At 43.4% G+C, this 12,010-nt stretch overlaps 2 protein-coding genes across 4 annotated transcripts in view; both read left to right on the top strand.

The window, feature by feature from the left end:
• Positions 1–6,172: 6,172 nt before the first annotated feature.
• Positions 6,173–8,928, top strand: LOC120412670 (elongation factor 1-gamma). The gene is made up of 3 exons (XM_039573236.1): positions 6,173–6,332; positions 6,584–6,733; positions 7,544–8,928. The coding sequence occupies exons 1-3, from the start codon at positions 6,324–6,326 to the stop codon at positions 8,678–8,680; spliced, it is 1,296 nt and encodes a 431-aa protein (XP_039429170.1). The 5' UTR covers positions 6,173–6,323; the 3' UTR covers positions 8,681–8,928.
• Positions 8,929–9,359: 431 nt separating this feature from the next.
• The window catches only part of LOC120412639 (NADPH--cytochrome P450 reductase), a 29,935-nt gene continuing 27,284 nt past the window's right edge, over positions 9,360–12,010 (top strand). For 2 of the 3 annotated variants that reach the window (XM_039573221.1, XM_039573198.1), the window contains exons 1-2: positions 9,360–9,519; positions 10,400–10,485. The gene's annotated coding sequence lies outside the window, so the exon portion shown is untranslated. The remainder of the gene's footprint in view (positions 9,520–10,399; positions 10,486–12,010) is intronic. The other variant, XM_039573212.2, reaches the window with a different exon arrangement.

The following is a 12,010-nucleotide window of genomic DNA, read 5'->3' as shown; positions in this document are numbered from 1 at the left end:
TTTCACCAAGATGGCGTCTCACATTTTTGCTTCCGCACCGCACCATCCGCACTCAACTTTTTTTTTGCTGCTGCCCGGAATATTGTCGAGAGAAAGAATCCCAGCTTCCTGCTAACCGCCAGCAGGAACCGTGTCCGTGGCTAAGAAAAACATCCGAGGCAACATTCGCTGGCCATTGGTCGTAACATTGGAAAAGGCGCGTGGGAATACTCGACACAGAACCTGTTGTTTTCGAGCAGCGGCTGCTGGTAAAAACGGTGTTGTCTCGGGGTCGAGTGTTTTTCTTAGCCACGGACACGGTTATAGCTAACAAATCTGTCGCGAGTTTCTTTCTGGCGTCCTGACTCTGGTATTTTTTTGGTTTTCTGGTTTCCGGCCAGTAGGTTTTGTTTGGGGTGTTTCCTCGTGATGTTTCCCACTTTGTTGCAAATTCCATTCGCCAACCCACGCCCTGGTGGATCGTCAGAGCGGTCTGCAGCTAGCAATCACCCGATGAGCCGCCCTGGCAATGGCAAATATTTTCACCAACATGGCGACGGAGCGAAACAAAACCAAGCTTTATCAATCATATGCCAACTGTTCTACCCGACCCGCTGACTTTATTTATCCCATCGAGCGGAACCCTTCGGACTTGTCTTCGCATTTCCTGGTCCATCTTCCAAAAGTGGTCCCCATTCCGGAAGGAAAACCACCATCTTGAGTTTTATGGTTATGATGACAAAACAAATCGAACTGTTGTGTGCACTTAAACGTACTTTTACGAGATGTTTTTTTTTTCTTCCGGCACAGAAGTGTCCGTAACAGCAAAGAGCATCTGAGAATAAACGTTTCTGCCGGATGACAGCTGCCGGTAACAAAGAAAAACTCGTTGAAGAGTGGAAAAAATCGCTAGGAAACACCCCAGACAAAACCTTCAGACCAGAAACCAAAGAACCAGAAAAATACCAGAGTCAGGACGCCAGAAAGAAACTCGCGACAGAACTGTTAGCTGGAACCGTGTCCGTGGCTAAGAAAAACACTCGACCCCGAGACAACACCGTTTTTACCGGCAGCCGCTGCTCGAAAACAACAGGTTCTGTGTCGAGTATTCCCACGCGCCTTTTCCGCTGTTACGGCCAGTGGCCAGCGAATGTTGCCTCGGGTGTTTTTCTTAGCCACGGACACGGTTCCGGCTGGCGGTTAGCAGGAAGATGGGGTTGTTTCACGATCTTTCTTTCTGTCTTGCTATCTCCGGTTTATTTCTGGCACTATCGTCTCACGTTCCGGTAAAGACGGATCTGTCTCGGGTTGCTCCTGGGTAGCTGCTTTTGTAGAGAAACGGGTTCTCTCGACAATATTCCGGGCAGCAGCAGAAAAAAATTGTTGTGTGCGGACGGTGCGGTGCGGAAGCAAAAATGTGAGACGCCATCTTGGTGAAAATTTATGACAGGAGTTCGTTCAGGAATGACGTGACGTGCGCGTGCGTTACAAAATTGGTTTGACAGTACCCCCGTACCGTTACAAGCGTGACCTTCGGTATTCGTCCATATTGTTAAAAACCTGGATAGCCACATCATAGATCTAATTGGTTTGTGTTTCAACCGAGGTGTTTCACTGATTGATTTTTGCGCGACTTTCATCGAAGGCTAGAAGCGAGGCAAGAACTAATAGCACAAAAAACTTTCTCGTCTTCTAGCGTGCACGACTAGCAAGCGAGAACCTGTAAATCGCTTGTACGTACTTTTATTTTTCAACACCATTTAAGATTTCGACGGTAACATTTCAAAAGGCATCATGTACATTTTGACACTTTCTGGTTTATTGCATATTCTGAAAGTACTCCTAATAAGCTACCTCTCCACCAAAAATGAGCAAAAGTTACTTCAGTAAAGTCTGTTTAATCATGATTTTAAATAAAGTAACATAAACAAAATCTCTGCCATCAGCAGTCCCTGTTTATATAGCCCTGTCAACCTGTCAAACAAAAGACTACATGAACCTCGTGACGAAAAAAAGCATCATGAACAAAGCGCCATGTACATTCGGCGAAGAAAAACGAATCATAACAAAGCGCCCCCCTCAATGACAGCAGGGTGATATCGACGTTGGTGATTTCAAAAGGAGTTATGTTTGTTTTACTCAAATAAAATTACGGAAATGATGTTTTATTGAATTTGAATGATCAAGTATCAATAAAAGCAACGTTTTTTATTGTTTGTTATCATTAGAACATCTTATTTTGCTTTTATATTAAAATGGGAATTGAAAATAGATGCTCAACATTCAAATGCGGTTTTCTCAAAACGCATGGTTTGTACATGATGCTTTTTGAAATGTTGGCGTCGATTTAAGTGTTTGGCTATTGACATTATTTCATGGGCAATAACCGAAATTTCAAATGTTTTGCGATTGATATTTGAGTGCTCTGTACAGCAGGGCCAGATCATGTGTAGAACACTTCGTTGAGCTGTGTAAGTTTTGCTCAGTGTAGCCATTGATACAACTTCGGTAATTAATCCAGCTGTCAAATCTGCAACATGGAGTTAAACTTTCTGTGCAGTTGCTGTGGTTGCTGAAAGATAGGCGGCAAATCAGCCTCGGAAAGACGCGCCGCACTTTCAGCAAATGCGCGCTGTCAAATCCCATACAGCGCGTTTTGTTTTTGTTGATTTTCTTCTTGAAATCGTTTGCCATAAGGCTTTCTAGGCCCAGTGAAAAAAATATAATTTAACCCAAAAATGACGAACTTCTCGACACAGTGTCCTGATGCAAACAATGATCGAGCTCGAGCTGTCACAGCCCTGCAAAGTATGTTGGCTGACATATCAGGCGGTCAGTCAAAAAAACCAGCTAGAAGTCGCCTGACAAAAAACTTTTGCTAGAAAGAGATAGGAAACGTGATGCAAACAAACGTCCAGCTGTAATGTAAACATACTTTGAATGTGTTGGTAAATTTCTGACTAGAAAGCCTTATTGTTGCCAGGTATGTTTTTATTGCACTCACAGTGCAGAAAATCGCTGGCAACAATGTCTGCAGCGCATTCTGAAAGGCCGCGCGGCGTGTTCTTTTAAGAAAAATGGACAATAATGGAGCACCCGCCGTTGAGCAGTTCATGCTTTTTTCTACAATGTATTTTTATATAGCGAATTAAGGGGTTACATACACTCAAACCCCGATGGTTTGACACCAACTGTTGTCAAACGAAGGGGTCACTTTGTAGTTTGACACCCCTTTTACACGGAGTTCACACACACTACCAAACGTTTGTTTTGATAGTATGCGTGAGCGCCGTGTAAAAAGTGACAGTTCGTCACTTTTTAGTTTGACTTTGACCAATCAACGGGGTACAAACTAAAAAAGTGTCAAACGAAAAAGTGACCAACCACCGGGGGTTGAGTGTACATGTAAATCGACAAAAAAAAGTCAGAGTTTTGTGTCAGCGCACACTTCATTTTATTTAAAACCTGTTTTCAGGGCATTCAAATATACATTTTCATCTATTATCAATACAAATTTGAAAAAATTTGGTTGTATCATTTCCGAGATATAGCTATTTGAAGATAGCAGTTTCAAAAAACGGGTGCCACGATATCTCAACACTGCCTTGACCAAAACGTCTCAAAATTTTGGTGGAGACCCGTCCTGTGTGCATGGCGAAGGCTGATTTTCAAAAGGGAGCGTTCTTTTATTACGTAACGCGAAAAATCGGACTTTTAGACCCCTCCCCCCCCCTCGTAACAAAATTTCCATACAAATTTTAAAATTTTTGTATGGAGCGTAACACGGCCTCCGACACCCCCTCCCCCCTACTGCGTTACGTAATAAAAGAACGCTCCCAAAAAAGGTTTAAAAAAATAAAAATATTTTTATGCTTTCCATATAAAAAATCGTCAGTTTTTGATTTTTGTATTTTTTTAAAAAGCAAAATTTTAAAATCGGGCTTCGTCATGCACACGGGATATGTCTTGAGAGTTTTCACCCTGAATTTCAGCCAATTTGGTCCATCCCATCTATAGAGAAAAACGCTCAAAAAGTTTGACAGTCCGCTGTGCGCACGGCAAAATGTTGAGCTTAAATTCGTCTCTAAAAAGGTTTGATCGTGTAATATCTTCATGAAACTTTCAGGAGTGGTTGAAAATCATTCTGTAATAGGCCCCCAAAACTAAAGCTAAAAACTCGATTCGCCACCTTTATTCGAGTAGAAGAACTTTGGTGCGAGGTTACGTTTACGTTTTTGCGCGATAAGTGCAAAGGGGAGTAAAAACTATTTGAAGGTTTTTTAAAAGAAAAATGATCTTTTGGAATAAAATATAGTTAGCAGGAGGTAAGAAATAAAAAGTTCTATCGATTGACTTTTTGATTCTTTGCTAAGTTGCCTTTTTCATTGAAAATTCTGAGATCCGGATTGAAAACGTAAGAATGAGGTTAGATTGCTAATTTTGAAAATCATTCCAATTGTCATTTTTCAAGCAGAGCTTTGCTTTTACGGTAGAAGTGACTTTAAAAATATTTGACCACTTGAATAATCTACATTCTCAATTCGACGGTAACATTTCAAAAGACATCATGTACATTTTGACACTTTCTGGGTTATTGTATATTCTGAAAGTACTTCTAATAAGCTACCTCTCCACCAAAAATGAGCAAAAGTTACTTCAGTAAAGTCTGTTTAATCTTGATTTTAAATAAAGTAACATAAACAAAATCTCTGCCATCAGCAGTCCCTGTTTATATAGCCCTGTCAACTTGTCAAACAAAAGGCTACATAAACCTCGTGACGAAAAAAAAGCAACATGAAAAAAGCGCCATGTACATTCGGCGAAGAAAAACGAATCATAACAAAGCGCCACCCTCAGCGATATCGACGCAGGGTGATATCGACGTTGGTGAGTTCAAAAGAAGTTATGTTTGTTTTTCTCAAATAAAATTACAGAAATAATGTTTTATTGAATATGGATGATCAAGTATCAACAAAAGCAACGTTTTTCATCGTTTGTTATCATTAGAACATCTTACTTTTATATAAAAATGGTAATTGAAAATGGATGCTCAACATTCAAATGCGTTTTTCTCAAAACGCATGGTTTGTACATGATGCTTTTTGAAATGTTGGCGTCGAATTGATTAGTTAGGTTTTGGTTGATTAAAACATTCTCTTATTTTGAATCGTATAATGAACAGGTTAAATCGGCCATCACAAAAATATTTTCGTTTATATCAATTAAGCAATTTATTTCTTACCTGAAAATGCTATAATTTGCTATTAATGTCGATTTTATGATGAAATAAAACAATTTAAAATTTCAAACCAATTTACTCGCTGTAGGATATAATTGTTGGGGTGCGACTCTATTTCGCCCCGACTGCCAGCTGACTGATGTCATCGTGACAGCGGTCGCCGATCTGTCATCTAACCGGATGCACTCGATCTGTGCCGTCACTCTACTCCCGCACTCGCGCCGGCAAGACAAGCTATCTCGGGAAGAATTAGTTATTAGGAGTAGTCAGTAATAAAGTATATTTGTTCGTTGTAATTATCTCCTGTTTCATTTGCGGAATCGCAACAATAATGAAAACATCACCCCAAGTTTCAGCGCTCTCTGGTGGAGGGTAATTTGACGTTTGATTGCCTATATGAAATTTTGTGAGTTTCTACATGTATGTAACCCCTTAACCTAGGAGCGAACTGTCAAAAACTGCTCGTCGTTGGGGGCTCCATTTCTCGATTCCTTTTTACCTTCGCTGATTAAGTCACAAAAATTCGAGCAGTCCCTTGCATTCCACCCCTGTATTTGAACTCGTCCAAAATCTTCCCTGCTGGTTTGCGTCACCACTGACACTTCAATGATTGTTCAATCTGTCAAATCTGGTATAATTCTCTTCGTTTCTGTTAGTTGCCAGTTGAACAGATTTGTTGAAGTTTTACAGACTTTTTTGTTTGTGCTGAAATACTAAATTAGATTTATTATTTTTAAATGGATAGAAAACTAAAAAAACGTGAATAAATTTTCGTTTTTTTTTCATTTCTGGCTAAATTTGGCTGATGTGAAAAGACTTTTTGGTGGTCAGCTGTCTGTCATTTCATGAATGCGCCTGATGAACAAACACGCACAGATTTTTCAACAAAACTAGTCCAGACTTCTCAAAGTGGAGGCTGACATCCCTGACCGGGCCCGAGTTGACAACAGAACCTGTGCGACGGTGGCGACCTCCTAGACGTCAAGACTTCTTTCTTTCTACTTCCGCTGCGGGCAGACACGTACGTGCAAAACACACGAGTTTTGCAGTTGACCGGTGAAATCGAGTTCGTTACCGTGTTGCAAGTGCTCAAACGTCGCTAGAAATGGCCGGTGTAAGTATCGGGGTGGAGAGCGGTCGAAGTGCGGCCCGGAAGTGGCCTGAAAGTGGGATTTTCCGACCGGTTGGAAGGTTCCCAACCGGCGAAAGTTTGACGTCTGCGCGAGTGAGACGGCAAGCTAGCCGGGGTTTGGCAGAGGGGAGGAAGCGAGACGGCTGCGGGAGCGAGAACGGATGGGATGGGAATTATTTTTAGAATAGTATATTTTCTAATCCTTAACTGTTATTTCGATTTTTGTTTTCCAGACTCTCTACACTTACCCGGAAAACTTCCGCGCGTACAAGGCCCTGATCGCGGCCCAGTTCTCCGGCGCGAAGGTGACCGTCGCGTCCGACTTTGTCTTTGGCCAGACGAACAAGAGCGAGGCCTTCCTGAAGAAGTTCCCCCTCGGAAAGGTGAGTCGAGATTTTTTTGTTGTTGATGTTCGGTATTGGTATTGGAATTTAGGTTGGCGCGTGGCCACTTCGGATTGCATCAGCGTTCGGAAATATATGAGTCACGGTCAGTAACCTTACGGATAAGTCGTTGTGAGGAAACATGGACATTGCTACCCCGTATAAAGCCCTAAGCCAATGTTCTTGGAAAAAAAAGAAGTTTAGGTCTGTGATCGGGAAACGCTTTTTTGTTTCTGCTTTAAGGCTAGTACGGAGTTCGGAAGGAAAGGGGTCAAGAAACAGTTTTACGAACAGCAGAACAAAGGAGAGGGAGCGATTTCTTGGGGCATTTATAAACCCTCTCTGGCTTGCTTTCGCCGCCGCTGCTGCCCATTTGATTTTTTTCTTGACCGGTTCCTTCCGAAGTGCATATACAGCTTTAAAAGTAATGTTCAGAAAAAAGGTGCTTATAACTTTTGAAGTACAAATTAAGGCCAAAACGGACAATATCGGTTCAGCCAATGTCGAGATAATCGAGTGACAATTTTTTGATCAACAAACATTCACAAAAAAGTTCTTGGCAGCAACAAAATCGCTATCCTCCTAAGATTTCCAGTTATTTGTGGACGTGGCGAATACGATAGCGGCGTCAATAATTTCACCTCGTCACGTCTCAGATGAAGTTAGTCTTACAGTATATGTGTTTTGCTTTTGGTTTTTGATGTTCACGTCTGTGTTAGGGAAAAATGATCGATTTTTTTAATGTGAATGTTGATGAGTATGACCGAACCAAAAAAAAGTGAGTTACCAAAACACATTTCTCTTCCGCAGGTTCCCGCCTTCGAGACCGCCGACGGCAAGTTCCTGACCGAGAGCAACGCCATCGCGTACTACGTGTCGAACGAGCAGCTCCGCGGCAAGACCGACCTCGAGAAGGCCGAGGTGCTGTCGTTCCTGTCCCTGGCCGACAATGAGCTGCTGCCGGCGGTTCATGGGTGGGTGTTTGCCTTCATGGGCATCATCCAGTTCCAGAAGAACAACGTCGAGCGTGCCAAGCAGGACCTGAAGGCCACGCTGACGGCGCTCAACAGCCGTCTGGTGAACCAGACCTTCCTCGTCGGGGAGCGCCTCACGTTGGCCGACATTGTCGTGTTCGCCACGCTGCTGAGCGCCTACGAGAAGGTGCTGGATCCGTCCTTCCGCGCTCCGTTCGGCAGTCTGACCCGTTGGTTCAACACCGTGCTGAACCAGCCCCAGGTTAAGGCCGTCGTCAAGGGTTTCACCATGTGCGCCAAGGTGGCCGAAATTGACCCGAAGAAGTTCGCCGAGTTCCAGGCCAAGACCGGCGGTGCCCAGCAGCAGCAGCAGCAGAAGGAACCCAAGGAGAAGAAGGAAAAGAAGCCGGCCCCGGCCAAGAAGGAAAAGGAAGCGGAACCCGCCGAGGAGCTGGACGCCGCTGAGCTGGCTCTGGCCGAGGAGCCCAAGTCGAAGGACCCGTTCGATGCCATGCCCAAGGGAACGTTCAACTTTGACGACTTCAAGCGTTGCTACTCGAACGAGGACGAGGCCAAGTCCATCCCGTACTTCTTTGAAAAGTTCGACCCGGAACACTACTCGATCTGGTACGGCGAGTACAAGTACCCGGAGGAGCTGACCAAGGTGTTCATGAGCTGCAACCTGATTACCGGCATGTTCCAGCGGCTGGACAAGATGCGCAAGCAGGCCTTCTCGTCCGTGTGTCTGTTCGGTGAGGACAACAACAGCACCATCTCCGGCGTGTGGGTCTGGCGCGGTCAGGACCTCGCCTTCGAGCTGTCCCCCGACTGGCAGGTCGACTACGAAGTGTACGACTGGAAGAAGCTGGACCCCAAGTCTGAGGAAACGAAGAAGCTGGTCACGCAGTACTTCTCCTGGTCCGGCACCGACAGCAAGGGACGCAAGTTCAACCAGGGTAAAATCTTCAAGTAAACTGCGCAAGCTACGCTTGAAGGTAGGATTACGAATTTTACTTTACCCTTTCCACACACACAAACAAAACAACACTCAACAAAACACACACAAACTAACATCAACCGATCTCCGCTTCGCGAGGAGTTGAGATCGACCGTGATTGAAACCGTCGTCATCGTTGTCGCCGCCGCCGCTGCCGCAACCAAGAATAGACACGAAAAGTTCTCTTTGTTACAATAAAAAAAAAACCTAACTTAAGATATAAACTCGGCGAGACGGTTACTGCTTTGCGAAAGAAAGTCCCTTGTTGACCACTTACGAAACATTTTTTCTTTTCGCAGGCACGACGAGTTGTGAAGAAAGAAGCAGGAAAATCGTGAAACCAGCTGGACCAGGAGGTCGTAAATTTCCCAGAACAAATTTGAATTTCTTATCACTACTCGTACAGCATCATCTCGTGATTGCCGTCAAGATTACTTGAATGTGAAGTCCGTGATTGGGAAACGCAAATCTAACAAATTTTCTCTCCACCGACTCCGTGTGCCGGTGCTCCCTTCAGAAACGCATTCGTATGTAGTCTGCTTTTGACAGCACCTGCCACACGTACCGTATCTGTCACTAGCGCGCAAACTACTCGAATGTCAGGTCGCAGTCAAGAGGTAGAAGTAGAAGACTAGTCAATCGCTTCCAGCGGGGCAGCTTACGCTCGTAGTCATTCAGTTCGTAGTCTCGGTCCGAAGTGGTCGTGTTTTGCACCTTCTTAGTTGGTTGCCGCGTCCGTTTTGCGTACGTGCCGCTGATAACTTCTCCTGTAGGGGACCCCGCCAATCGCAGTCGTGGTCTTCGTGTGTGCAGTGGTGTGTAATTTTATTTAAATTTTATATCACTCAGCAATTCGTGCGCGCAATTGGTAGTAGCTTGATTTACGTGCTAAAGTACGGACTGGAGTTCGGAGAAGGAGGCAGACTAGAAGTTCGAGGAGGAGAAGTGGAGAGTGCCTATTTGGTTGGGAAAGGTTTGCAGAAACGAAACGCGTTTTTTTTGCTTTCAAGCATTAGCACTTTTCCAATTCGAAGGAACTACTAGGCTCGCGCAGGTAGACCAGCCATAAAAACCTGTTCGGTCGCAAATTAAGCAAGAAGACAGACTGGAGAGGAGAAAATTAAGCCTCGGAGTTGTGTCACACTGACGTTCACTTACCACACACATTCGTGTGTGTTTCTTGTGCTACGCCACAGTCGCTTTAGTCTCTGTAACTTGTTTCATCTCCCTTCGTTTACTTTGGGTAGATGTCGAAGATCTGCGTTCTGCGTCTGTGTTGCGCCGTGTCTTCATTGAGACGATTAAGCTGCTACTAAGTCAATCTGGACGTCGGAAGAGAGATAGCTTCACTTGCTCTCTCAAGTTCTGCCTTCAACCTCCTCTCGAATCTTCCCCAGTCCCGGAACGTCTCAGCAATCCAGCTCGGTGATTTCAATATCGGTCCAAAGTCCGCGTGTGCCGCGAAAAATTGTTATGGTTGAGCAAACATGTGTTAAGGCCTGCCGAGAGGAATTTCGCGTAACTGCAGCGCGGCGGCGGTAGCGTTGACCTACTCTGCTTAACTACTTTGCTTAACTCCTTAGTTAGCCGCAAGCCTTTGGCTGCGCGGTACGCGAAGAAATCGAAACCCGCTTTCGGAGAGTTGTGTATTGACCGTGCATGTTTCCGTGTCTTGTCTTCCTCCCTTTTATCAAGGACGATCGCAACGAGCTCATCGTCAGGAAAAGAAGGAATCCGAAAAAGAAGATTGCCGGATTTAATTGCTCTTCAGCTTCATTTGGGTAAGTCTTCCTTTTGTTCGCTTCTTGATCCCCATTAATGTTAAGTCTTTCAAGTTTTGTTGCTGCCTGCTTCGATTACGTGGTCGTCGATTGTTGTCGATAAACTGCTCGAATTTTCTTTGAGGTTTGGTTGCATGATACGCACACCATCTCCGTTCCTTCGGAAAGCATTTCACAGACACCTGTTGAATCTTCTGCCCTTCGTCGTCGGCGGTGGAATCTGTTGAGTTTGATGTTTTGGTTCAGTTGTGATGCGCATGAACCCCGTGGATGCATTGCATTGCGTGTTCATGGTGCACCACGCATTTTGTTGTTGGTGTAGGTTGAACTTACCCTTGAAAGCATTTTATTTGTTCAGTTATTTATCTGTGAGTAGCGACCGAGGAAGGGTTGTTATTGAGGAAAATCTGTCAATATTTGTCTATATGATTTAAACGTCAAATGACGCCGTCAATTCGTGTCAGGATAGTTGTTGTAACCTATTTCTGACGTTTAATGATTTAACGACTTTTACTTATTTATTTTTGCTAATCTTATTCAAAAACACAGCAAATCGCTCGACAATTTCATAAAGAATGTGGATTCAACATCCTCTTCATCTACGGCCAGACCTACTGTTAAATGGCAAACGCAAACATGATTTGTTGAGATCATTAAGTTGGATTACGAATTGTTGAAAAAAACTAAACATTTCTAATTACTAAACTTTTTAATTTTTCATTAAAACAAGTAAAATATAGAATCGAAGTCTACCGAATAAAGTGATCTATTTACCTTTTTGGTTTGTCAACGAATCACAGGCATTAACCGTCTCTGATTTGAATCGGTTTGACAACCTAAGTTTTGAGCTTGTCAACACTGCCAAGTTTTGCTGAAGCACCGGATTTGAGTGCAAGGTATGTAGATTAGCAAGGTAAGGCAGGTTTTCCAGCTGTCAAAATAGTTAGTTAGCACGAAACCCGGATTTTATACGGTGATTTTTAGAAAAGTGTAAATTTGACCATTTTCCGGCCAAATTTCATCGTTTTTTTTTCCTCTAGGGTTGTTAAGCATGCCAAACTGAACCGATAAACTCTTTTTACGTGGTGGCGTTACGCTTTTTGTTTCGTAGATTTCTCTCAAACCATACATTATTTTTGCAAGCTTCAAAAGGTGTTTTGTAGACATGAACAAAACCTACAAATTGCTTTTAAAACATTGCAAAAATGTTGCGTCGTTCCAGAGAAATCTATAAATTAGAAAAACGTAACGCACCGCGTAAAAAGAAGTTTCACTGTATCGAATTAATTTTTTTGAAAAAATATTTTTGTTTTAAAAGCGTATTCCGGTTAAGTTTGGCATGCTTAAAACCCCTACAGAAAAAAATCCGGTCAAATTTGCCGTGAAAATGGTCAAATTTGCACTTTTCTCAAAATCCTCATATAAAATCCGGGTTTCGTGCTAAAGGAGCTATTAGACTACAACAAACAAACAAATAAACTCGAAAACAAACCAACTTTTTGACAGTTTGGCAGTTTACCTGCTG

The sequence above is a fragment of the Culex pipiens genome, chromosome 1 (assembly GCF_016801865.2).
Source record: "Culex pipiens pallens isolate TS chromosome 1, TS_CPP_V2, whole genome shotgun sequence".
NCBI lineage: Eukaryota > Metazoa > Arthropoda > Insecta > Diptera > Culicidae > Culex > Culex pipiens.
The sequence above is the reverse complement of the archived record's forward strand: the minus strand, read 5'-3'. Positions and strand labels throughout refer to the sequence as shown.

Excerpts from the sequence above, each read along its gene's own strand:
- LOC120412670 (XM_039573236.1), top strand. Across the intron at positions 6,734-7,543 it reads AGAAGTTCCCCCTCGGAAAG|GTTCCCGCCTTCGAGACCGC; the intron begins GTGAGTCGAGAT and ends TCTCTTCCGCAG.